Below are 25585 nucleotides of genomic sequence, written 5' to 3'. Positions count from 1 at the left end.
ACTCTGTCCTAATATCTGTATATTGTTGTTCTACTTCATTTCCACGTTGCTGACTGAACTTAAACTGATTATTATAGTCCGGATGTCGATGCCGTAAGGACATCGACATCAAAGCAGGCCCCCACTGAGACAAAATTTGAGACGTGCCATCATGTCCGAATAGGGCTTGGCCGTGCTTTCTCCTCGTTTACATGTCTACTTCTTGAATGATAGATTGCTTCAAGCATGCGACCGTGCCTAATATCAATAGCCGGCTTATGGGATCGATGGAGAAGACGGAATTGTCCCCTGCAGAGGATAGCGGTGAGCAACAACAAGGTAAGCAACGCGGTGAGTCGCTCGCTCGTTAGTGTAAGGATACTATTGTCGTTGCTGGCCTTAAGACAGCAATATCTTGGCAATGTAAGCGTTCAAGATGCTGATCCCACTGGATCGTTCTGTTTCTGAGGCATGTCTTTGAAGAAATGCGATCAAAACAATACCGAAGATCGACGACGGCTATTACTTCTCTTCCTTGTTGTCTCGTCCATACATAGCGAAAATGCTGATATACTAGTTGTCTTATCTGATGTTATGAGGAGGAACGGGTCCTGGGCGTGATATGAACGGATGTTTTAGAGCATCAGTAGGTGTGATCCTTCTCACAGGGTCGACAGCAAGACACTTGTCCAGCAGGTCAGCAAAGAGATTGAGCTCTTTGGCATCAGCAGGGCTCAACCCCTTAGAACTAGCAAACAATCGTGCTTTGAGCTCCTTGGCAGGAACGGTTCTAGTAATGTTCATGCGACGTACCACCTCTCGACGAGTGACGTTGTCAATCTCCTGGCTCAAGAACGTACCATCAGGTTCAAAGTGTTGTGGCCAGAATTCGGATCTCTTGAGCATGCGATTTGGGATCTTGCCGCGACATTCTAGAATGCCCTTCAGCATCTGATTGTTGGTTGCGCCAGTGAAGCAAATCTTGCCAGTGTACAACTCGAAAAGTGTGCAGCCAATACTCCACATGTCGATGGCATAGTCATGCTTGATGCCGAGCATAATTTCTGGAGCGCGGTAGAAGCGTGAGACGAGGGCATCAGTAACATCGTTTTCATCAGCGGACATGGCGGAGCCCAAATCCGCAATTTTAAGCTGATTGCGCTTCTCATTGACAAGAACATTGTCAGGCTTGAGATCAGCGTGTAGAATCTCGCACTTTTTGAGCAGAGTAAGGCCAAGGAACATCTGCAGAGCGTACTGGCGCACAGCTATAATGTTGATGCCTATGTCACGACCGAATTTCTTCAGGACTTCACGAAGGTTGATACTTAGGTTCTCGAAGACCATGCAAAGGTGGCCCTTGTGTTCGAAATGGCGCTCGAGACGGATGATGTGCTTCTTGTCCTCAGGGTCTGCTTCGGCGAGTTTTTGCAGAATCTCAATCTCCTTCATGCCGGCTTTGTACCTAGGAAGAGTTAGTTGTTACTGGGTCTGAACAGGTCTAGAAGAGCAGCTTACATGGACTCCTGTGTGCGGATGATTTTGATGGCGACAGTGCGATTAGTGGTGGTATCAAGGGCACGAACGACGGCAGAAAACACACCCTTGCCTAGGTTGGTCTGGACATGGTAGCGATCGTCGAGAAGTTCACCAAGGATAATGCGGTAGTAACCTTCCGGGTCGTCCCAGTCGTCGAGCAGACTGCGATCGAGTTGCTTTGCCTCAGGAATGCGTACTGCTTGGGTGCCATCGTCCTTCTTGGGACCAGAAGCAGGCTCAGGAGCAAACATATCGTCATCATCATCTTCTGCGAACATGTCCAAATCCTTGGGTTGAGCAGGCTGTGACGGAGCGATCTTGGTGCTTTCAGAGTTGCGATCTTGGTCCTTAGCTCCATGGTCAACAGCGGCTGCTAGATGAGCGTTGAGCCTGTCTTCCTGCATATCCATGGTTGGATCGTAGTCAGCAGCCGAGGGACCTTGGAAGGCAGCAGGAGAGTCGGGGTCAGCATTGACAGGGTTTGCGAGATCTTGGTCGTTTGTGATAGAGAAGGAAGCAGGAGAGGCAGGACCAGCAGGAGACGAGGGCACTGAGGCGGCAGGAGATGCCATGACAGAGTCAGATTCGGAAGTAGTGGCGACGTGCAAGGCTTGTTGGAGCAGAGGCTGTGGTTGGGCTCGATGCTTTGCGCGCAGAGCCTCACGTCGCTTGCGGCGTTCTTCAATCAACTTGGCTTCATCGACGGGGGGCTCCTCAGGTATGTCGGCAACTGCAGGAGCAGGCTGTTCCTGTATCGAGGCTCTTTGGACGGGTGAAGGGCTCTTGTTAGAACGCTGGCGCTTCTCGGGAGGCTCTTGATTGTGGCGGTCGTGTGTCGAGTGACGGTCGTACGAATGGCGGTCGTGGTGGTGGTAGTCATCTCTGCGGGAGTAGGGGCGCTTGTTCGAGTCTTGGTGAGTGTAGCGGTGGTCTGGACGAGGTCTCTGGTTGTACCTCGATGAGGGCGATCGAGGTCTGCTTCTGCGGTCAATGGCGTGGTCACTGGGTGGGGGAGGTCGCGATCTAGTTGCCTTGTCTTGGACAATCTCGCCCTCAGATGCCGAACTGTAGCCCATGCTGAATCGCCTGGTGTAGTTCGTGATGGCTTGTGTGTATGGGAGCAGAGAAAAGCAGGGCAGGCGCATTCAAGACGTGCGAGATTGATACACGCTCTCTCTCGTCAGAGGTCCGTGCTTTTGATAGCCATGATGGAAGTGAGCAATCACCAACTTTTTTTGGTCGCAACTGCCTTGGACTTAGACAATCGCCTCTGCATCCTTCTACGACGACTTCGCTTCTCACAATGCTCGCCTCCCGTGCTCGTCTTGTGCCACGCTGCTCGTCTCTGGTCAGTCGCCGCTTCATGGCCGACCAGCCATCCTCTTCGCCATCCACCCCTCGACCTGCTCCTGCAACTCCTGTCTCTACTGCGCCTGTCGCTACGCCCACAACTCAATCTCGACCTACTGCTGACCCAAATGTCATTCCCATTCCCCAACAACAACAACGTCCGCGTAAAATGCAAGACGGCTACAGTGGCGCCTTCTATCTGTCTCTATTGGGAGGCTTGGTCGTCACTGCTCCCATCATCACCTACTTTTACTGGGAACACCGCAAAACTCACATGAGGGAGAAGAAGGAAGCTATCCTCAAGGAAATTCAAGCCAGAGTCGCCACTTCCTAACAATGTCTTCCGTCATAATAATCCTTCATACAAAAGCTACCAATAATCCTCTTATCCTTTCGACCCTTCCCTCGTCTTCTCGCAGTCCTTCACCAATTAAGAAGAATTGAGTCTGCTTGAGCGTCTGGGCTCTCCTGACTCGGTCGCCGCCTTCTTTGGCTCCTTCTTGGGCTTGGATGAGGCCTCGTTTCCATTCTTGGCCGGGCGACCACGCTTCTTCTTCTCGCCATTCTCCTCGCCTGCCTCATCCGTCTTCTGCTGCTTCTTTGACGGCTCCTCGTCCTCGTGTTCGTCATCATCCTCGGCCTCGCGCTTGTCGCCAGTCTTTGCTTCATCATCTTCCTTCTTCTCATCCGATGCCTTCTTCTCCTCCTTCTCCTCTTCTTTCTTCTCCTTCTCCTCGTCCTTCTTCTCCTTCTCCTCTTCCTTCTTCTCCTTCTCCTCCTCCTTGTCCTTCTTATCCTCTTTTTCTCCGTCCGCCTCGCCATCCTTCTTGGCCTCGTCATCCTTCTTCTCGTCCTCCTTAGTCACCGTCTTCTCCTCGCCCTGGTCCTCCTTGTGCTTGTCGCCCTCCTTTTCAACGTCAAGCTCATGGGCCCTCTTTACCACATCGTTTCCTGAGCGAGAGATCTTGACAGCAGGGTCTTCGGGATCTGCATTCTTTTTGACAGTATTGCCGTTCTTGGTTTCGATCGAGAGCTCTCCTTCTTTCTCAATTTCTGCGACCTTGCCTCCGGGGCGGCTACCAGACCATTGCCATGAGACTGTTATGTCTTGATCAGCATTGACACGAAAAGAGGATGAAGACTTGAAGTATTGACGCGCCAGCATGAACCGACACGCTGAAGCAGGTATTATCGCGTAGAAAATCGCGCGTTATCGGATGTCTGGCCTCAAGACCGCACCAAACTTGCGCCAATGGGTATGAACAAGTCACTTACCCTGGTCTCCTTCCTTGATTTCCTTGTCGCTCATGGTTACGGTATATGGGATGCTATGAGAGCAGGTTGTGAGATGTATCAACGATGAGAGCAGAAGACTTCGTGTAGAATATCAATGCGATCGCGTAAGCTAAGCGATTCTGAAAAAGGTACAATGAAGAGAGCAAGCGACGCGTTGCAATGTCGGGAAGTGAGGTTGGTCAGACTTGGAGGTCGAGGTCCACCAGCGCGACGAAGCAGATGTGGAGAGGCAGGTACGACCCTAAACGTCATGCTTCGTTGCCGCGGTAGGAAAGTGATCGGCGCTACTGCCCGGTTCTTTGGTTCATGGGAACCATAGCTACCACTCTGATCCGATCCGCCGACCTATTCTGGATTTTGAGTCTTTTCTACTCTGTCGAGCTTCATGGAATCGATGCATTCTCGCCGCTGTTATGTCCCATTTGTGTGCGTTGTTGACATCAAATGTTGTGCAGGCCGCTCAGACGTTGGAAGTGCAAGCTTGAGATCAACTCCAACTCGATCACACCACTTTCACCATCCCAACCGTAGTACATTTTCATTGCTGATGTTGTTTGTTTGCGGGCTATATACATTTCAGCTGTCACTTGAAGCACGTAGTGCTCGTTTTTGCATGCGCCAACGACTGTTCGTTAAGTATATAAACCTTTCGGGTGCAAAGTGGTCAGGACCTCGATGGGTTTGTCATCAAAGCCCTACAAGAACGACAAGTATCCGTCAAAGTCGAGCAATACGAGCACAACCATACTCTCAGCACTCTTCCAACCTCGCAATACTCGACATATACACATATGAGATCTCATCACATCCTTCAAGCACGTCTCCAGGCATGATACAGTGGGAGAGACCGAGTGGTTACGACGAACAGGGTTACCCGCACAGCAAAGAGTGACCCTGGCGCAGAGTAAACGTCTCTCCAGCAGGCTGACACTCTCAAGCATCTGATAACGAAGCAGACCAAAGCAGATCCTCATGTTCTATGTTAGATCAACTCGAGAATACCTGATAGATCAAGGATGATCAAGTAGGTAAAGATCAATTTCTATCGCCACTTACAAATGCGATTCATCTCTTCTCCACTTGAGTCTTGCTCACGCCCCTGATTTTGATGGCCTTTTCTTCTTTCTAGGATCTAGCCTTCACTATGGTCCGCACCTCAAACTCCAAGCAGCCTCGACTGTACTGTCAGAGCTGAGCTAGAACAACCATTACACCAGACAGACCAACGTCAGGGAAATGCTCGCAGTGTCGACAACGAGGATTGCCGAGAAAAAACGTCAGAAAGGTCGCGACCGATTGGCCGATTGGCATGGTCCAGAAGGCATGACCTTTGTTTGAAGCCATGCAACGACTCTCTACTTGCCTGCTTCTTATGTCTTACTTCCAAGAACGTCGAATCAATTCGCTTTGATATGAGACAAGCTCTTTGCTACCTGTCACCTTATCCAGCAAGACGTGACATCTGAATTGATACTAAGCATGTATGCAGAAAGGGAGGAAGATCTCAGTCGTGAATGCTTACGTAGCAGAAAGGGATATGGATTCGCCAGCGCCGAACCAGCCTCTGTTCAGACTTCGGCGACAGTCTCCCAAGTCACCAGAGCCGTGCCAGCCTCTGTTCAGACACCAGCACCGGCCTCTCAAGCTTCCAGCGCCGAGTCTATCTTTGCTTAGACTTCAGCGCAAGTTTTCCAAGTCGGCATGGCGGGTCTATCCCTGCCCAGACCAGGCTTTTACAATTGCTACGACGGCGCCGAGTCAGTCTTCTACAATTGCTGCAACGTCGCCGCAGCAGTCTCCTACAGTTGCTCTGACAGCTAGTCCAGCTTCATTTGTCAACCCTTCAGCTTTGCAGTTTCTCAACCTTCCTCCTGCTACTGCCGAGTCTGTTGCGCCATGCTCTAGTTTGTATACTTATCCATCTCCACCAAAACCAATGCACACATACGATTCCCCATGCTTCCAATCTGCTACCGAGTATTATCTGGCTTGCTGTTACCCAAGCTGCACACCTACAATCGAGCTTCAACTCTTACATGACACTTCTGGGTCTATCCTTGATGAAGCTCAAGCTGCCGTGCAACAAGTAGACGAACTTCCAGGCTCGGCGTCTGGTAGTTGCTCACCAACCTGCTTGATCGCACAAGATCAGAATCTCGTTATGAAACCATACAAAACATCTGCTTTGGATACTTTCTCTTCCAAGTACGAGTTGAAGTCAGACTACGCTAAAGGATGAGGACAGAAAACAAAGGCAGAAATGAATGGAACGGTTGCACGCCTTGTCGACCGTGTTTGTACTCTTCTGCAAATCCCTTCAGTACACTACCACAAACACTATATTTGATTGCTCGGAATATACAGACACTACAGGGCCACGCCTGGTACTCTGATGAGCTCATCAATGAATTCGCGAAAATCGCCGTCCAAGCCAATCCCCAAAGCACAACATCCTTTATGGAGCCTTATGTCTTCTGGGGATGTGTTGATATCGTTTATGTTGCCTCTTCGAAGCCAGAGTGCCTTTTTAACGATTATGCTCAGCGATTTGCCTTACAATGGCATGGTATCATCCAACGCATGACCGCTCATCTTCTTGCTACCGTTAGCGCACTCTATAAGTCTGCAAAGCCTCAACCAGAAGTCTAATGGCCATGCTCCACATTGACAGAATGCGCCAGCACTGTCGTATTTGCACTCAATCCTAACTGCGCCCACTGAATCACCTTTGAGATCCACTCTGACGGTACAATCAAAGTCTTCGACTCCCTTGCTGCTGGCGATACTGCCATCTTTACTAGAAGACTTCTCAAAATCGCATTGCCTGCACTAGCAGCGTTGATTGCATTACGATTTACAGCCGCTTAGCATGCCCAGGACTTTACTCACTCGACTATTGATTGCGTCATTTGTCCACAGCAAGACAACCCCTAGGACTCCTGACCTTTTACTGCAACTCATCCATCCATGCTATCAAGAATGAGCCACAAGAATCTGTTATAGATAGTTCTGCTTTTCGGTTTGCTCATGCTGTCATCATTGCAATTTCTTTCTTTGGATCCTCGACCTTTCTCAAGAACAAAGCGAAAGGTAACAAATCGCTAGTGCCATACTTTCCAGCTTACACACTTGATGATTGCAATGAGAAGTGTAACTGTTCCCTTGTTGACAAGTAGGTTACATACAACTACAAATTTACCGAGCACTTTAGGGCTTGAAGCAAGCGTGAGACACAAAAACGCAAGGAGAAGTCCAATGACAGTTCAAATCAGAAGACCACCAAGCATTCTAAACCAAAAGCCAAGGATATAAAAACACCCGCAACCCACAATACTCCTGGCTCAGATAAAGCAACGATCGAATATACTAGCATCGTTCCTTCAATAGGAACCAAGTTGCACAAGCATTGCAGATATCGCACCCTTTCTTGACGTCCGGACCCGGCCCGAAGAGAATAAGATCTTTGACTTGGAGCATATCGTTTGGTATCATATGATATCCTGCCAGTCCGCAGCCCTGACGACTCCTACTACAATTGTGAATTCTTTACCAAGGCACTACCCAGGCCTTGCCCTCCTCAATTGCAAAGGTCGTTGATGTCACCGATCTTGCCTTGCTCGATGCAGCGTTCGCAAACAAGGTCTACTGCTGGCTCGTCAAGACCCTGGCAGCTTGGGTGCTCAAGACTACCACACTTGTTGCAGACACACTGATCATCGGCGGGAATGTAGTCTCGCAGATGTTGCACAGCTCCATCTCAACCTGGACCTTTGTGCCTCCGCGTCTGAGGTTGATAATAACTTCTGGGCCAGCTTACATTGCTTCCTCTGAAGCTCTGCTCTTGTCCTTCTTCGATGGCGGAATACGCGGCGACGTCAGATGATAGTTCCTGCCCTTCGGAGCTATTGCGCATCTGGTTGACTTCCGGCTGCTGCGCATTAAGAGGTTGACGATCAGTTTTTTGATCTCAGCATCGTGTGCGTTGGCAGCCAACTGGATGGTCACTTCATCGACCCCCAGGAAATCCTCGGAGCTAATCATGAGAGTTCAACTTCAACAGATGATTAACCATCAGTGGAAATCTTGATACGATCTGTGTCAATGTTGTATCTTACGTGGGATAACTCAGATGTGATCTCCCTCAATGCTCGTCCGCACAGCTGCTCTTCCCGAGCAAAGGAGCGAACGATCAACACAACCAAAACGCGATTGCAAGCCTGGTGCAGGTTCAGATCGATGGTGCCAACAACGTACATCATGATCAGACATTTGAGGGTATCCTTGGGGTCATTGAATTTGTTGTTGAACTCTGCTTTAGCCTGGTTCGACAAGCCGGGGTGAAATATACGAACATCGAAGAGGCAGGATTGTAAGGCCGCCTATAAATAGTATACATCAGCAGGCGTGGCCTCGCCAACTTTGAGCTTCTAGTGATTGTAGTTGTCTGGATCCAGCTTGTCACAGGAACGAATCTCAAATAACTCGGCCATGGCATGGCCTGCTTTGACCTCATGGGTGACCAGAGAAAAGCTTACCAAGCTAAGGTATGCTGTCATGCTTTTCTATCCTTATGACTAACGACACGTAGACAGACTGCTTTCATACGAGTCACCTTGCAAAGAGTCTCTGTATCCAGTGGAGCGAGAGCACGGGCAGGTACTGCACGAAGTAAATAGAATCTCTGAAATATGGTTTTCAATTTCTCTTTCAAGGTCCGACAGTGCAGTCATCTCTTCAACAAAACTCCTCCCAATGCAACTAAAGCATACGATTTCCATACCGAGCCGTTGCAGTGCAGTTTGGTCAGAAAAATATTCCTCGTTTCATTTGCAAAAGAGGACAAGGAGGTAGAATCCAAAAGCCAAAAGAGGCCGTCAGCAGCACCCATTCATTGCGTGTTCCGTACAACCAACCAACATAAAAACACCATCAGAAAGAAGCCCCAAAACTATGTCGACACGAAAAGAGGTCCGGAAGTGGAAATGCTCCCTAGCAGTTGATCCCGAAGTTCCGTATATGATCGTGGTTCAATGTAACACTTAAACGTCCATGCCGTCGTTGAAGATGCCCTGGGGTTCGTTTGTCGAAGATACCACTCCACCCATGCGCTCACCCTTGCTCAAGGTCTTTCTCAACTCATCGTTGTCTTCTTGCGAGTCCTGTTTGGACAAGTGTGCTGTGTCGTTGCCAAATTGTTTGTCGAGTGTGCTCTCATCAACGAATGTGAAGCCCTTGAAAGCCGTCTGCAGTGTGGGACTGAGAGGTGTGCTGGCCGGATTGACGCCGCTAGCCAGAGCTGCCGCACGAGCATTCAGAGATGATGAATTGCCACTCGACAAAGCATTGGTGAACTCCGGGTCGAAATTGCTTACGTCCAACTCGCCCTTAAGCTTGGGCTTGAAAGGTGGAACAAGCGCTTTGCGACCAAGAGCATCCCAATCAATATCAGCGAAGAAAGGATGGGCCATAAGCTCATCGGCGTCTGCCTTGGCTCCAAGACGATGGTTCGGGTTGCGGTTCAATAGTCCCTTGACGAAGTTGCGACCTTCTGTCGAGAGAGCATCTCTAGGGAAACGGACCTTGCCGAAAGCAATGTTCTTGTACATTTGCTGAGTGTCCTCGGCATAGAAAGGCGACCAGCCACAGCACATCTCGAAGACCAAAACACCCAGCGACCAGAAATCGACCATCTTGGTGTAACCTTGCTCGTCCAGGAGAACTTCGGGGGCAAGGTATTCTGTGGTACCGCAGAAAGTGTTTGTTGTGTCTCCCTTTGAAAGGTTGGCTTTAGATAGACCAAAATCGCAGAGAGCAATATGACCGTTGGCATCCAACAAAATGTTTTCGGGTTTCAGATCACGATACACAATGTCGTGCTGATGGAGATGTCTCAAGGCAAGAATCAGCTCGGCAATGTAGAATTTTGCACGGCCTTCGACGAAACGTCCTTCTCTTTGCAGATGCCAGAAAAGTTCTCCTCCAGACATGTAGTCGGTGACCAGATATAGATCGGCAGGGGTTTGGAAAGAGAATTTCAAGCCAACAATGAATGGTGACTCGGCAGTGGCAGTGCGCACAAGAATATTACGCTCGCCGATGGTGTGTGCAATTTCCTTCTTTTGAATGATGACCTTCTTCGAGAGCACCTTCATGGCATAGATTCTTTGTGTATCCTTCTTGCGAACCTGGAAGACCTGTCCAAAAGTACCCTTACCGATGAGTCTCAAGATTTCGAAATCTTCGGGTCCGTAAGTCTTCTTGTCGGTCTTCTGGTAACTAAGTCTGAGCTGGATTTCGCCAGAAACATTGTCGGTCTCGCCCTCTCTGGGCTTCAACTTGTACCAGGCCTCGTGAGGAGTGTCGTAGTTATCGAGTTCGGGGCTGAAGCGGACGTGTCCAATGAAAGCTTCTTGGTTCTTCTTGTCATACACGGAAATGTCGAGTTCAGACTGGTCGCCAACAACGTCACTGCAATTGTGTTAGCCTGGATTGTGTTGGGAAGCGCCATAGGGGACGTACAATACGGCCTCGTGGTTCCATAGTGGCTCAGTCACGAGAGGATCCGAGGCAGAGTCCTTGAGCTTGGGAATATCTGTTTGGCTGGTTTGGCGGCTGCCGAGTCCAGGAATGCTCATAGCTTTTCCTCCGTCACTGCCCATTCTTCTCATAGCAACTCCCTTGGCCAGATTTTCATTCTGGTAGGCGTCTTGCTCTTGCGTCTTGGTATCCATAGCGTCCTCCTCGGCGCCGCCAGAAATGTCTTCATTCAGTTGATAAATGCAGACGACATAAGGGGCAGTGCTAGGCTTGAGACCTCTTCCCTGCACAATTTCGACTGAGAGCTGACCCTTAGTTGTACCGACAGTGGGTTGACCATTGGAGTGGTTTGAGCTGGATCGACTACTCTTCTCAGTCCGGGAGATCTGAGGGGCTGTGGACGCGGAGGCGTCATCGACTGCAGCGGCAGTCTCATTATGTGACAAGGCTCGTGGAGTGCGAGGAGGGGTACTCTTTTGGTCTTCTGTTAGCCCTTTGTTCTCGCTATCCAGTGGCTCAAGCTCAGATGACATGGAAAGAGAAGCATTTAGAGAATCGGGAACATCGGTGGGTTTAGCAGCAGGACTAGAGATGTGCGCAGAAACATGCGGTCTGGAAACGACAGTGTCTACTGTGCTCGAGGGCAGTGTGGAACTACGAAGCCGCGCTGGACCTGCTGGGGCATTTTTCTCAGTCGACGTCTGCACGTCTGCAGGCCCTTCTTCATCGACCTGCGGGCCATGAAGAGAAGAAGCCGACGACAGAGGTGGGGTAGGATATGCAGGCAGACCAGCGTCGGTTTGCTCGTGCGGGAGTAGTGGGGGTGCTTGACCGCCGATAGAAGAGTGCTTGGGCGAGCTGGGTGCTGTAGGTGGAGGTACGCCAGTGGGGACAGTAGAAGAGGGATGTGAGGGGTCCATGTTCAGACTAGGGCCATGTGTGACGCTGCGGGAGAGACAGACGAGGGGTAGGCAGGATTGGTGGACGATGTGAAAGGAACACGAAGAGAATGACAAACCTGGGCAAAGTAGGCATGCGGCAAGCCGGGTTGACGTTTATCCATAAGGTCAGGGCGAGGCGTTGAGATTCCACCGGGAGGTGTCGAGGCGCCTGAACCAACATGATCGGAATCTTCATCCGGTGCGCGAGTACTAGTGGGGCGAAGAAGATTAGCGTCGGCCATGACAAAGTTTTCTGAAACGAAACGAATCAAGCACTTTGGGCGGGCGTGAAATTGACAAAGGCAAGCAAGAGAGATTCAACAGCCAAAACAATCACGGGCAGCCTGGAAAGGACAGTCGGAGTGTTTTGTTGGATCTGACTGCGCATCTGCGATTTGCCGTGGAACTGATGACTGACGTCGGGCCGAATGACGACAGCTTTTTTCTGCTGGTCGTCGGAGCTGTCTGACGCTGCTGCAGGTGCACATGGCAGCGGGAGAAGAATTCATTAATCATTCTCCGCATGAACCTGGGCTTCTAGAAACAGGTCATGACCATCGGACACGGTAGCGACCATTCGAGACTCTGCAGTATGCAATTGCAGCATTGGAATAAATGACCGCGGAGCGGAGGCGGCGGGATTGGCCGAGGACGTGGGTAAAAATATCAAACAGCACGAGGAAAGAAGCGGAGCAAGCTTACTTTTGCATCATCGCTTGTCGCAGCAAGTCTGCAGCAGGAGACTGCTGCAGATGGCTGTTGGACGAAGGGGAAGACATTGTCAAAGATCTCGTTGACCAAGGGTCGGCAGGAGCAGGCTCAATGAAGACGGTCGGTATCAGACTAGCAGACTTTGATGACAATGGTGGAGGACGTGGTCTTCTCAGCGAATCCTGCTTGCTGGAAGAGAAAGACGGCGAGTGCTTTCGTTTTTGTCGGTCGGGTTGCTGATTCCTATCAGAGGGGCCCGACGGATTAAGATTGCTGCTGCGATTAACAGCCAGGATTGATGACGATTCAGAACGTGCGATTAAAGATTGGTGAGGAGAATAATTTGAGGGTGAAATGGTGCTGAAAGCCGGCGCAAGAAATGAAGCGTCTGGGCGAGCAGCCATGTCATTGATGGCGTTAGCGGGGAAACTTCAGTCCAACGTTCGAAGTCCTGAGACTCGAGACCTGATGTTTCTTATTCCCAGTAGTCTACCCTGGTATGTGTTGTGCAGTGGTACAGAACTGAAGAAGGAACCAAGGACTCCAGAGGGGTCATAGGACAAATAGTCTCCGTGCAAGCCTCGCCGCATCTTACAGCCTCATCATGTGCGGCTTGTCCAGATCATAAATCATAGATCATCTGCCACAAACCACCCCCTCCAAACCGGTCCTGTCCCTCGGCCACTGGCTGCAGATCATAACGCTTGGCTGAGACGTCCGAAAGCAGACAGGTCTACCAATTTCTCATTAAGGAAAGCTGAATATCAACAACCAAGAAGCGGACGTTTGCTGCAATTCATATAATCTTGCAGAAAAACCATTGTCTGGATGATTCCAAGATCTACTTCTATGCAAAAACAAGCCAGCTTGGAGGATGAGGCCGAATCGTCAGCAGACAACGTTACAGCACTACAATTTCCGCTAGAACGTAGCAGAAGTAGATTGTATCATATGTAACGGCAACGCTCCACGCATATACTACTGACCTAGGTATAAAACCTCCATCAATAATGAATAGATGGGAAATTCAGATGGTCGATAAGGTAGATAAGACTATCGGTGCGGGAGTTGCCGAGATGCCGACGTGCTGTAGTTAGCCGCATTCGCGTCGGTCGATGGTTGGCGTTGGAACAAGAGCAAAGTAGCTCGACGCGCGAGCGAGACACATCATTGAACGCATAGCAACCATGGCACGAGGAAGAGGCAGAGGCGGCGGCCCAAGGCTGCGCTTATCAGCAAGTATATACAACTTGCTATCAAGTTTGCGCGCACTTGCACTTACCATTGTTTAGGAAATTCCACTCCTGCTGCCAAAGTCGAGGTGTCAGATGAAGAAATGCCGGATCCAGTTGTGCAAGACGAAGACGATGGAGACGAGGACCATGTCGAGCCCGACGGCGCTGAGGATGATGATGGCGAACAAGACGCAGAAGAAGACCAAGATGGTGGAGATCGCAGCAGTCCGCCCGTCGTCCAGACGATCCCACGTAAACGAGGCAGAGGCCGTCCACCAACACGTCCACGACCCGATTGGGACACACCGGAGCCTGGTACTGGTAACGGCTCAGAATCTGGCACTCCACGGAGAAAGAGAGGACGTCCATCAGGCATTGGAGGATCTCGTGGTGGTTTTAGAGGCAGACCAAGAGGTGGACCTTCCCACGCAACGCGAGTTCCAATCGACAAGGAGGGCAATATGATGGATGTCATCAACGATGAGGTTGCGCTCCCAGAGGACCCCGAGGGAGAGACCAAGGTCAACAAGGATGGACATCTCCAAGGAGGCCGCGACTACCGTGTGCGTGTCTTTACCATCCTAGGCCGCGGTGACAGGCTTTACATGTTGTCAACCGAGCCTGCTCGCTGTACTGGCTTCCGTGACAGCTACCTCTTTTTCACCAAACATCTCCAGCTCCACAAGATCATCATTGGCGAGGACGAAAAGAAAGACCTGATCTCTCGCGACATCATCCCGCATTCCTACAAAGGTCGCGCAATCGGTGTGGTTACTGCCCGCTCTGTATTCCGCGAGTTTGGTGCGCGTATTGTCGTTGGAGGCCGCAAGATTATCGACGACTACCAAGTCAAGGCAGCAAAGGAGAGAGGCGATATCGAAGGTGAACTGGCCGACCCCAATGACCGTCTACCTGCTCCAGGTGAGCCATACAACAAGAACCAGTATGTTGCTTGGCATGGCGCAAGTCAAGTATACCACAACAACGCACCCAGCGTTCCTCTTCAGCCTGGCAAGCCTGCACCAGGAAAGAGAAAGACCAACATCACCACTAGTAACTGGCAGTTTGAGCATGCCAGAGAAGCAAGGTATTATCTCATCTTTTGTTTTCTTCAATCGTTGCTAATTCTCTCCAGCCGCTTCAACTCTACCCTAGCCGCCGCACGTCGCTCAAACCTCAATGGCATTTACGACATCAACACTAACCTGATGTTCTATCCCAAGATCATGCAGCCAAGTCACGTCAAGTGGGAGCGTGTAGTCCCAGGTGAAGAGGAAAAGTCCGAAGGAGAATCCGCCACTTTCAAACCTCTTCCCGATCTTATCAAGAGGAACTATCTTGTTACCGACACTTACTTCGAGAGTGCACCTAGAGCAAACCTGGGTGTCCCTGGTCCGGATGGCGATGTCCACGATCTCTCCACCAACGGCCTCTCAACAATTTCTCAGGATGTTCTAGATGAGCTCCCAGAGGAGTGCAGAGCAGCCTTTGAAGAGGCAAAGAACGCCGAACTCGAATGGAAGTCGAAATGGCATGATGAACACGCCGACGGCGCGCGCGGCAAGCTGCGCATCGGTTTCAATGGCTTTCCTGTTTGAAGCGTTGGATGACTGCATGGTTTAACGAGGATGTGGATTATCAAGGAGTTTTCGGTGCACAGGCGTTTTCTTCCGACCAGCATGGCGAAGGCAAGTTTAGTTGACAAGGAATACCCCAAAATAGGTCAAAGGTATCTGAGCGTTCTGTTATCCTTGAATGGCTGATCATACTCTCCACATGATTTCTGAATAGTGAGGTTGGCAGGGAATGCATTCCGCGTTGTTGCATTCCTTCCCCGAGTCCAGCCCAGGTTCACCAGCGTCCGCATACAAAGACTGCATAGTCATCCCTATTTTGGCGACGAGCCGATCGGGTAGATCGCCGCTTTCGGGTCTTTGTTCTCATCAATAAAGCGAAGGTTCAACAACAACATCCCCTCGCTCGCGACGCCACCATCAGATTCAGTACTTCTTGACTGCGTCGTATATATTGCTCAGGATGGCGAACAACATGTCATTCTCAGGGACGTCATGCCCACTACCGTTCCTGAGTAGCGATAACTATACTTCTGGAGGCGGATACATAGAAGGTCGTTTCTGTAGCGACAAGTGCTGTTTGCCCTGTCCATTGACAGAATTGGTATATTCTGATGGTGAGTACATCATCCAGAAGGCTGTCCTGAAACAAGCTGATATTGTTTGAGCGTTTCCTACGGACGAATTAGCAGCCGGCTGGCTTAGTGTTGTCAGTCTAATCGCCAGTATATTCCTGCTGATGACCTATGCGATTCTGCCGCCCGAAAAGAGCCACCGTCACTATCTCAGTGTAGGCCTCATTGTATCCAACGTCCTTCTTCAAGTATGTGCTTATACAGCGCCGAATACCGACCACTTCAGGGCTGACGATCAATCCAGTTAGCGATTATAGTCCCACTAGGTTCAAAACCTTCTATGTGCCACGATGCAATCACACCGAATGACATGTATTCGAACTTGTCATGTGCCTTCTCTGGAGCCCTACTTCTCTTTGGAGGCATGGCGTCAGTCTGCTGGGTCTTGTCGCGCTCGCTATGGACACATCTCAGAGTATGCTGGAACAGATCGGACACTCAATTCTTCCTGATAGCTTCTCAAATCTTCTGCTGGGGTATTCCTACAATTCTTACTGCAGTGTGTATGAAATACACCGGTGTCTCATACCGTCTGGCCAATGTCTGCCTACCCAACAACAAGCACACGTTCACAACTTACTTTGGCTGGATGATCGCTTTCGCCAGCCTGGCGTTCGTCTTGCAGATAGCGACTAGCTTCTATTGTCTCTACATTTATCTGATGAACTTGTGGAACAGTAGCTCCTCATCACCATCACGCAATACAGGCACCTCAAGCGAGCTTCCCATCAGTGCAACCACAAGCACATGGGACAGACCGTGGAAAGCGACTCGCCAGCAGGCCTGGGCTCGAGTGCGCAGAGTCTTCATACTACAGTGGCGTAATATCCTGTTGTGTATGGGAGCCACCGCGATTGTTGCCATGCTCTCAGGTGTCTTTGTCTCCCTCAATACATCTTTGGCAAGAGACAAGGCTCGTGGTTTCAATGCAAAGGAGATAGCCGGCTGGGCGGCCTGTCTCGTCATCACGCTGGATAAGAATCAGTGTCTGCCGTTGGCTAAGCAGCTTGGTATCACAGAAGCCGCAGTTTCAGCGAGTCTGATCATTACTGGCTTAACTGGTCTCAACACCTTCGCGCTGCTCATGCGTTGGAGCACGCTAGTGGCATGGTACGAACTACTACGTGGTAGTAGGAGTCGCCGCGATAGTGAGGATTTCTTGGATACCGAGCCACGCCGGATCACCTTTGACCAACCACTGGAATCAGAGACGAACAAGAACGATCTCTCACCTGTTGAGAGCCCTGTCGAAAGCCCCGTCTCCGCTTTCTTCCCGGGAAGAGGCCCAGAAACAGATAATCGTGACTCTCTTGGCGGTGGTTCTATCCAGCATCGACTAAATTCAGATGCTTCAGTGCGTCCAGGCAGAACATCTGTGTTCATTGAGCATCCATTTGACGATGAGAAACAAGAAGTTATAGAGCCTGGCAGAGCTTTGTGAGCACCTGAAGTGAGATTTTGGTATCTATTCGATCATCGATCACACGGAATATTTTCGTTCCATCTATCCCTCAAACCCTCGTGTTACCTACTCTCATTCACTGCAAGTTATTTATGTGATTTTATGCATCTTGATAGACATCTACACACATACAAGATCCACTTCGGGATCTTACATACCGTCTCGTTAACCCATGGGAGCAATGCATGAAGAATCACTTCACCAATACCAGTCATCATTTTCAGAGAAAGCCAAAATTGAACGCTATTGCATAGCAGTGCATGTCGGCGATCTGTATGCTCGCTGACGAGGCATCTGTGAACTATAAAAACTAGAAAGAAGAAAAATAGCGATCAAACGAACAGAGAGGTGCAGACTATGTTTATTGTTATAGTGGGGTCTCAGAAGTTCCGCAAACCACTTAACGCGCTACACGTTGTCAAATCTCACCCTTCCTCTTTGCATTAATATAATAGCATGGCGCCAACCATCAATCGCTCGCGACCCGCTAGATCTCGCGTATAAGGGCCGAATCTTACCCTATATAATCGCAGACATCTTATATAGGTATATAAAGACAGCTATACGCTTAAGTCGATTGCCGATTAGTTCTATTACGCTTTGTTAACTATCTCCTATACGATCTATAGTGCCTTAAGCTATGACTAAGGTACTAAATTACCTCAAACTAGCTATCTATATATATATATACCCCTTACAATTAATGCTATGTTAAATTGGCTATTAAATAATACCCTTTTTAGCTATATAATAAGGTTAAGAAGTAGTATAGCTTTAAGTAAAGCTAATTAACTATATAGCAAATGCTTTAGCTATTTAGGACTAAAAAATAGCTTATAAAGAAGCAACTACTTCTAACTAAGCAAACTATATATAAGTACTATTACTTTGCAAAGTAGCTTTAAAATTAGCCTTTATCTTAATAGATAAGAGTCCTATTTTCTAATAAGTATTCTATAGAGCATAGAGCTTCTTATATATACTAATATATCTTTTGCTTTATAAAATAATAATTCAATTGCAATAAGGTTATAAACTATAATAAGAGTTAGGATATATATATTATAGTATAGATAGCTATTTTAATAGCTAGTTTAAGTAAACTACTAATCTTCAAGTATAATCTAAGGGCTAAGAAACAAGGATATATCTCTTCTAGCTATATTAAAGTACTAGAAGATAGTCTATTACCTTTTTTATAGGTAAATAGTATATTCTAGTAGGATAGTACTTTAATTTATATCTTTAAACTTGCTAAAAGCTAGTTTAGAAAGCATGGCATATATATACTTAAATACTAGCTGCTATATAGTCTAGATTAAAATCTAATTAAGCATCTCTACCCACTACTTAAAAAAGTACTATATTAGCTCTATATAGATATTAAACAATAGAAAGGTAGAGAGGTAGCTATTACTAAGTATATAGAAGATGTACTAGTACATGCATAGAGTACAATTTGCGATAAAATAGTATATAACTACATAGCATCGATGCTAGAGTAGCTCGAAGCCGTTTATAAAGTAAGGGGTTAGTATACGCGATATTAGAGATTTTTTGCGAAATCCGACTCTTCCGTGACCCCACTGTAGAATCATGAGTATCTTCTCGCAATCCTCTTGTCTTCTCGTCAGGAGCCATTTGCTTAACCTGATGCGGTTAGCGCCCGATCTGTTGGTCGTGACTGCCGCTTACAGTATCGAAAAAGTGTATGATTTTAAAGCATGAATGACTTCCTTCGTACACTTCGAATACTGGAAGGCGATTCAAGATGGCCGAAATACATATGCAGGATAGAAGTGGTGACCTCTAGATGGTGAGGTGATGGAAGATATAATGTGTTCGAGCAGCATGACAATTGCCATGACAGTATTATGTGTAGAAGCATGGATGTATAAAGTGTTCAAGCAGCTCTAATGTAGATCGAGGATGCTGGATGGTGCATTCATTGCTAAAACATTTGATTTCGATTCGCCGGCGTTGATAATCGGCTAGACAGACCCGCCATCTGTTGTGGGTCGACGACGACCGAGGCTGTGGCTCCAAGTTCGAACTTCGAAGCCTGGAGCCGGGGGGACGACTTCGCACTTAACATTCACTACGTATTTCTGTAAGGGTTCTGCATTGGAAGGATATATGGCAGCACGAATCAAGCACTCTAATCTCGCAAGGCTTTGCGGACGTCCGGCCTTCGCTAGACAAACCAACATTCTTGGAGGCGTACGAGCATTCTCGGGTACACGTGTATCTAGCCACGCAACCGAGACAACACCAACCCATGCATTCTCAAATGGTCAGAATCTTGGAAGCATTTCATTGAAGAAAAACGGCATTCATCTGGAAAACAAGTTGCGCATTGTAAGTGGCAACCTGTCAGAGTATAAGGAATCGTATTGACAGTTATGCAGACGCCTTTCGCAGACCTCGAAGTCAAGGAACGTCCAGCTAGCGAGTCTCTGCGCTGGGACGGAGACAGGCTATATTTTGAGAATGCAGACGGCGAAGATCGTACCTACGTGTAAGTCTTGAGAACTCTGGGGCTAGTGAGCGTCACGCAGACTAATTATGTATGTTCTAGATCCAACCTATGGCTGAGGTCAGAAGCGTCACCAGAGGATTGTGTGGACTTAGACTGACTAGTGACAGAGATCAGTGTCCGTGTCATGAGTGTGTCCATCCTGAAACCCGCCAGAGACAGCTTGACACGTTTTCAATCGATCCTAGCATCAAACCTACTAAGCTCAACATCCAGACCAAGGAGAAACAAACGATACAGATCGAGTGTGAGTATAAGCATGTCTCCAAATCAGATTCCCGTCTAACGATCAGGCAGGGCAAGATGGACATCAGAGTGAATACCCGCTGAAGATGCTCCGTAAAGGCAGACCTACTCACACCAGTGTTCAAAGAAGAGGACTCGTTGAGTAGGTATTTCAGATCTATAAGCTTACCGGGAATTAACAGGATTCTAGGCAGGTCATGTTTGACAAAACGATCGCGGACAAGCCACCAATAGTCGACTACAAGAGCATCATGGAAGCAGATGGCGTTGCTGAGTGGACTCGTCAGATTGTACGTATATGCATCGGCATCGAGTGTACGTCACCAGCTGACTTGAAAGAATGTGTATGGACTGTCATTCGTCAAGGACTGCCCGATCGACCCTGAGGCGACTGAAAAGCTGCTAGAGAAGATCGGACCAATTCGTGAAACTCATTATGGTGACTGGGATCTATTTGACCTTAGTGTAGAAATCCAGCTAACATGATTAGGTGGTTTCTACGACTTCACATCGAACATGGCAAGTAAAGATACCGCTTATACATCGTTGGCACTCGAGGCGCATACCGACACGACATACTTTACCGAGCCAGCCGGACTCCAAATGTTCCACATGCTCTCTCACACTGATGGATCTGGAGGCGAGTCTTTGCTAGTGGATGGATTTGCAGCAGCAAGACAGCTTTATGCCCAAGATAAAGAAGCGTACAGAATCCTCAGCACGGTGGGTATCTGGGCACACGCGAGTGGCAACGAGGATGTCAGTATCCAGCCTCATGTATGCGTCCCTGTGCTTTCTCACGATCCTGTCTTGGGTCACCTGGTCCAAGTGAGATGGAACAACTCAGACCGAGCTGCGATCGAAGCGCCTAGCGACATGATAGACAAGTGGTATGACGCTGCCAGGTAAGATTTATGCTTTCTCAGTGGGTTGAAAGATGTGGTTAACACGAACAGAAAATTCAATGCCATTTTGAACGACCCACAGAACCAGTATTGGACACAACTTGAGCCAGGCATGCCATTGAGTAAGTGCGACAGGGTCTACTTGACATGACGATTAGACTTACGCGTAAAAACAGTCTTTGACAACTGGCGAGTGTTGCATGGACGAGGCGTGTTTACAGGCAAGAGACGAATGGCCGGAGGTTACAGTGAGTGAAGCAGTCAACCTGGTTGGTGGACCATACTGACGCAAGCAGTCAACCGTGATGACTTCATTTCCAAGTACAAGTTGACGAACTCGAGCAGAGATGAAGTACTTGAGGCCACCGTGACAGGATAAGGATTAAGCCCAGTGCTTTATTTTGCATTTGGAAATCAGCATGACGAGGAAACGGAGCTCCGTACCTAAGCTTGTCAAAGCAGAGGTGGTGTTGATCGCATTCAGATTGTTGTACCATCCATACCTAGACTTGTATTACTAGACTTGTAAAAACTAGATTGAAGACATGATAGTCTTGATGAATAGTGAATATTTACTCAGTGAAAAAATGAAGGTGAAGAGGAGTGAGTGAAAGTACTGAGGTGTATGGGTGCTCGGTGCGGCAAAAGCCGAGCTATATGTCATTGCACTTGGGAGCTCAAGGCGTTCGGACTTACAGACTTGTGTATTACAACAACCCATTTCACCCATCTCCCATCTTTGTCCCATCGCCACACATATTCACTCCATCACCTCGTAAATCAGTCAATCAGAAATCGCAATCATGTCGACACTCGAGGATCTGGACGCCATGGAGCACCAGGACAAGAAGGAAGGCGAGGACCAAGATCCCAAGAAGCCCAACCAGGGCGGCGATGCCGACATGAAGGATGCCGATGGTGACAAGAAGGAAGAGGAGGAGGAAGAGGTCCTGGACTCAGATATCCTCAACTCGAGCACAAGAGACATCATCACAAGGCGGCGATTGCTGGAAAACGACACGCGCATCATGCGCTCAGAGTTCCAGCGCCTAAATCACGAGAAGCAAGCCATGCTTGAGAAGATCAAGGACAATGTTGACAAGATTGACAACAACCGGTGCGCTGCCGTGACTGCCTATTTGTTTTCTCAACTCTGCTGACACACCCTTCCAGCCAACTCCCATACCTCGTCGGCAACGTTGTCGAGATCCTTGACCTGGACGTCGAAGCAGATGCCGCTGAAGAAGGCGCCAACGTCGATCTGGATGCTACACGCGTGGGGAAGTCCGCCGTCATCAAGACATCTACTCGCCAAACAATTTTCCTTCCCCTCATCGGTCTTGTCGACCACGAGAAGCTCAAGCCTGGTGATTTGATCGGTGTCAACAAGGACTCATACCTCATTCTCGACACACTTCCCGCCGAGTACGACAGCAGAGTCAAGGCTATGGAGGTTGATGAGAAGCCCACTGAAAAGTACACCGACGTTGGTGGTCTGGATAAGCAGATTGAAGAGTTGGTCGAGGCTGTTGTCTGGCCCATGAAGGAGGCTGAGCGTTTCAAGAAGATTGGAATCAAGGCCCCTAAAGGTACACGACTACACTATTGCTCTCAGAGAAACTCGTAACTGACTAGCACTTGCAGGTGCCCTCATGTACGGCCCACCCGGTACCGGAAAGACCCTCCTCGCTCGTGCTTGCGCCGCCCAAACGGAAGCCACTTTCCTCAAGCTCGCCGGTCCTCAACTCGTTCAAATGTTCATCGGTGATGGTGCCAAGTTGGTGCGTGACTGCTTCGCTCTGGCCAAGGAGAAGGCTCCCTCAATCATCTTCATCGATGAGCTTGATGCTGTTGGTACCAAGCGTTTCGACAGTGACAAGAGTGGTGATCGTGAAGTTCAGCGCACTATGCTTGAGCTCCTGAACCAGCTTGATGGTTTCGCCAGTGATGACAGAATCAAGGTTCTTGCCGCAACAAACAGAGTCGACGTTTTGGATCCTGCTCTGCTCCGTTCAGGTCGTCTTGACCGCAAGATCGAGTTCCCCTTGCCTAATGAGGAGTCTCGTGCTCAGATTCTTCGCATTCACAGCAGAAAGATGACTGTTGATGAAGGTGTCAACTGGCCTGAGTTGGCAAGAAGTACCGATGAGTTTGGTGGTGCTATGCTCAAGGCTGTCTGTGTCGAAGCTGGAATGATTGCACTACGTTCAGGACAATCAAAGATCACCCACGAACATTACGTCGATGCGATTGCTGAGGTGCAATCGAAGAAGAAGGAATCGTATGTTTTGCTCATCTCCATTCATCAACTCCCCGCTAACTCAATCCCAGAATCTCAATCTACGCCTAAACGATTCATCTCTTGTTGCATTGACGGGGTTGGAGGCGCTTTCAGTGAACGACACACATTCGGGTTTGTAATTATAGCCTCAGCTAGACACGATTCATCATGGACTCCCTTTGATACGATTCTCTCATGTTGCCTGACACGATTTTCTGTCGTTTTTCGTGCTCAGATTTCTTGATGCTTATTGAATATTTAGAGCTTGCTCTTCTGTCCTGTAATCTTCATCTTTGCTCGGCCATTGCTCAAGCATACTTTGCCACCCTTTACGCTGGTAACAAATCTCACCTCTTCCCAACCCTCATCGTCAACATTACCCATGCGCCAGATTTGAGTGACAAGTGTATCTCCAGCCTTGACAGGACTTGCGAATCGTGCAGCAAACTCCTTGATGTTGGCTGGATCCGAGTTTCCAAGAAGCTTCAAGAGGCCATGAGCTGTAGTGTTCCAACTGAACAAGCCGTGAAGAATGGCACCACCTAGACATCTCAGCATTCGTGACAACTTATCATCCTTGTTGAATTCTAACTTACCGAAACCCATTTGCTGACCAGGCTCTGGTGTGGCATGAAGGGGGTTGTAGTCACCACAAAGTCTGCATAGAGTCAGTGATGAGACAGCTAATATGAAACCATCTTTGGCTTACCTGTAAAGATGTGCCGATTCTGCGTTTGTCTGGAACACGTATTCTGCATCAGGCTTCTTACCCTGGGGAGGAGGGTAGTTTACTGTCTTTGGTCCTGATTCAAAGTTAGTACAAATTCCATCCATGCTATAGTGTGCCTAACTCACCTTTGGGTCCATTCCAGTTTCCCTGTCCAACAAAGAACGACATTCCCACAGCTCTGCTGTAAGCCTCCCCAGTAGCTTTATCCACAAGCAGGTTTTCAGTTTCGACTACCGAACCAGGCTTGCCCTTGTCGTATACACCCAGAACCTTTGCTCTCATCTCAAACTCACGACCTTCGCTAGTTGGTGGCAGAGGCTTGAGGAAAGTAATAGATTGCTCTCCATGAACTACCTTGCGACTGTCAAACTTTGGTACATCTGGGATGGCAGCACGTTTGGAGTTTTGAGAAGCGTAAAAGTCGATGATCTCCGCTGATGTTCCTTTGAATGGTAAGATGATCGAGTAAGTAGGGAATGTGCTGAATTTTGGGTGGAATTCCTGTTTGCACTGTTAGCGCTGTCCATTTCCTGATGAAATTGAGGATGCCAAATTACATACGTATAAGAAGTGAAGCTCGTCCTTAGCATCACAACCAATTGCATTTGCGAATAGCAAGACGTCTCGTTTGTACCACGAAACGGGCACTGCTGGATACTCAAATCCGACACCTGGACCACTCATGATTACTGTTGATCTAAGTCTCTTGGTTGTATGTTCAATTCGAGATACCTGCTGTTCACAGAAGGTTATCGTTTTGATACACCAAACCCGAGGGCATGCAGGAGCGGGGAAAATGGCCTTGGGCCGAGGCGTTTCGACCGACCTTCCTTCTGTTGCACCTAACTAATGTCGTACAACTCGGCGCATCTTCAATCATGAATATACCACTGGATACTGTGTACGAGCTGTTCTTGAGGTCGAAGAATCATATGCAGGCCGCTTTGGAGATTGTGACATTCGCGATTCCATGGATTTTCAGCCAAACGACGCCGCACTCGAGGAGTTGTATCAAAGCGACAGTGCAGTCAACGAGATTTCGGCGACCGAGGGCCGACAAAGCTTCACAGAGGACAAATCACCTTCGAGAACCAGATAAAAAAAAGGCAGATAATGCTCTCAAGATTCAGAGCTGATCGAGCATAGCACTGTCAACTACATCTGACAGCGCTTTACTGTGTGTCAAAGTCTGCCACAATCTTGTGATTGACCTTTCTCCATGGCGAGTGCGAGGGCTATCGTACGCTATCGAAATGCACAATTGGAAATCAAATGGAAGCTTGTTCTTGGAAACATCCTTTGATGGGCTTCTCTTTGGATACCATTCTTTGCGAAAGTATTGTGCATTTCTGCAAGTTTGCATGACAGCATTTGCCCTAGTTGAGAGAAAGCATTATCAAGCCCTTAAGCGCAAGTCAACAGACGAGGACTCTTTCGAGATTAAGGACACGGTGCTCTGCGGCCGGAGAGAATCGATGTGGCGATATCCCTCAACTAAACTTCGTTGATGAGCAGTCCAAAAAGGCTCTCGTCGACTAAATCTAGTCGACAGAACAGTCAAAATGAGGCTCTCGTCGGCTTACAGATGGATTCAACAAGCTCTCATCAACCAAGCTTAGTTGATAGAA

The 25585-nt window shown here is 48.6% G+C and overlaps 11 protein-coding genes across 11 annotated transcripts; 7 read left to right on the top strand and 4 right to left on the bottom strand.

Annotated features, from left to right (window-relative positions):
- Positions 1-561: 561 nt before the first annotated feature.
- M437DRAFT_45466 (kinase-like protein) lies at positions 562-1928 on the bottom strand (the record flags this gene model as incomplete). The annotated part of the gene is made up of 2 exons (XM_041021087.1): positions 562-1444; positions 1498-1928. The coding sequence occupies 2 exons, from the start codon at positions 1926-1928 to the stop codon at positions 562-564; spliced, it is 1314 nt and encodes a 437-aa protein (XP_040881203.1).
- Positions 1929-2821: 893 nt separating this feature from the next.
- Positions 2822-3202, top strand: M437DRAFT_74042 (uncharacterized protein; the record flags this gene model as incomplete). Its single annotated transcript, XM_041026166.1, has 1 exon — positions 2822-3202. The coding sequence occupies one exon, from the start codon at positions 2822-2824 to the stop codon at positions 3200-3202; it is 381 nt and encodes a 126-aa protein (XP_040881202.1).
- Positions 3203-3298: 96 nt separating this feature from the next.
- Positions 3299-4177, bottom strand: M437DRAFT_74017 (uncharacterized protein; the record flags this gene model as incomplete). The annotated part of the gene is made up of 2 exons (XM_041026161.1): positions 3299-3966; positions 4144-4177. 2 exons carry the CDS (start codon positions 4175-4177, stop codon positions 3299-3301), a joined length of 702 nt encoding a protein of 233 aa, XP_040881201.1.
- Positions 4178-5647: 1470 nt separating this feature from the next.
- M437DRAFT_64735 (uncharacterized protein) lies at positions 5648-6403 on the top strand (the record flags this gene model as incomplete). The annotated part of the gene is made up of 1 exon (XM_041024468.1): positions 5648-6403. One exon carries the CDS (start codon positions 5648-5650, stop codon positions 6401-6403), a length of 756 nt encoding a protein of 251 aa, XP_040881200.1.
- A 2800-nt stretch (positions 6404-9203) lies between these two features.
- M437DRAFT_74016 (kinase-like protein) lies at positions 9204-11884 on the bottom strand (the record flags this gene model as incomplete). The annotated part of the gene is made up of 3 exons (XM_041026160.1): positions 9204-10632; positions 10684-11628; positions 11664-11884. The coding sequence occupies 3 exons, from the start codon at positions 11882-11884 to the stop codon at positions 9204-9206; spliced, it is 2595 nt and encodes an 864-aa protein (XP_040881199.1).
- Positions 11885-12128: 244 nt separating this feature from the next.
- Positions 12129-12686, top strand: M437DRAFT_74015 (uncharacterized protein; the record flags this gene model as incomplete). The annotated part of the gene is made up of 3 exons (XM_041026159.1): positions 12129-12208; positions 12317-12570; positions 12604-12686. 3 exons carry the CDS (start codon positions 12129-12131, stop codon positions 12684-12686), a joined length of 417 nt encoding a protein of 138 aa, XP_040881198.1.
- An 854-nt stretch (positions 12687-13540) lies between these two features.
- M437DRAFT_44877 (uncharacterized protein) lies at positions 13541-15186 on the top strand (the record flags this gene model as incomplete). Its single annotated transcript, XM_041020984.1, has 3 exons — positions 13541-13592; positions 13646-14675; positions 14724-15186. The coding sequence occupies 3 exons, from the start codon at positions 13541-13543 to the stop codon at positions 15184-15186; spliced, it is 1545 nt and encodes a 514-aa protein (XP_040881197.1).
- A 451-nt stretch (positions 15187-15637) lies between these two features.
- On the top strand, positions 15638-17238 carry M437DRAFT_44847 (uncharacterized protein; the record flags this gene model as incomplete). Its single annotated transcript, XM_041020979.1, has 3 exons — positions 15638-15779; positions 15831-15985; positions 16042-17238. The coding sequence occupies 3 exons, from the start codon at positions 15638-15640 to the stop codon at positions 17236-17238; spliced, it is 1494 nt and encodes a 497-aa protein (XP_040881196.1).
- Positions 17239-19395: 2157 nt separating this feature from the next.
- On the top strand, positions 19396-21325 carry M437DRAFT_44526 (Trimethyllysine dioxygenase; the record flags this gene model as incomplete). The annotated part of the gene is made up of 11 exons (XM_041020917.1): positions 19396-19617; positions 19668-19777; positions 19838-19855; positions 19906-20042; positions 20093-20183; positions 20232-20331; positions 20381-20480; positions 20532-20946; positions 20998-21068; positions 21123-21194; positions 21243-21325. The coding sequence occupies 11 exons, from the start codon at positions 19396-19398 to the stop codon at positions 21323-21325; spliced, it is 1419 nt and encodes a 472-aa protein (XP_040881195.1).
- A 424-nt stretch (positions 21326-21749) lies between these two features.
- M437DRAFT_64730 (26S proteasome subunit P45) lies at positions 21750-23296 on the top strand (the record flags this gene model as incomplete). The annotated part of the gene is made up of 4 exons (XM_041024467.1): positions 21750-22063; positions 22120-22535; positions 22591-23227; positions 23278-23296. The coding sequence occupies 4 exons, from the start codon at positions 21750-21752 to the stop codon at positions 23294-23296; spliced, it is 1386 nt and encodes a 461-aa protein (XP_040881194.1).
- Positions 23297-23485: 189 nt separating this feature from the next.
- M437DRAFT_74011 (Thioesterase/thiol ester dehydrase-isomerase) lies at positions 23486-24641 on the bottom strand (the record flags this gene model as incomplete). The annotated part of the gene is made up of 5 exons (XM_041026158.1): positions 23486-23769; positions 23824-23885; positions 23937-24030; positions 24083-24458; positions 24519-24641. 5 exons carry the CDS (start codon positions 24639-24641, stop codon positions 23486-23488), a joined length of 939 nt encoding a protein of 312 aa, XP_040881193.1.
- Positions 24642-25585: the final 944 nt, after the last annotated feature.

Source organism: Aureobasidium melanogenum (assembly GCF_000721775.1).
Source record: "Aureobasidium melanogenum CBS 110374 unplaced genomic scaffold scaffold_6, whole genome shotgun sequence".
Lineage (NCBI taxonomy): Eukaryota > Fungi > Ascomycota > Dothideomycetes > Dothideales > Saccotheciaceae > Aureobasidium > Aureobasidium melanogenum.
The sequence above is the reverse complement of the archived record's forward strand: the minus strand, read 5'-3'. Positions and strand labels throughout refer to the sequence as shown.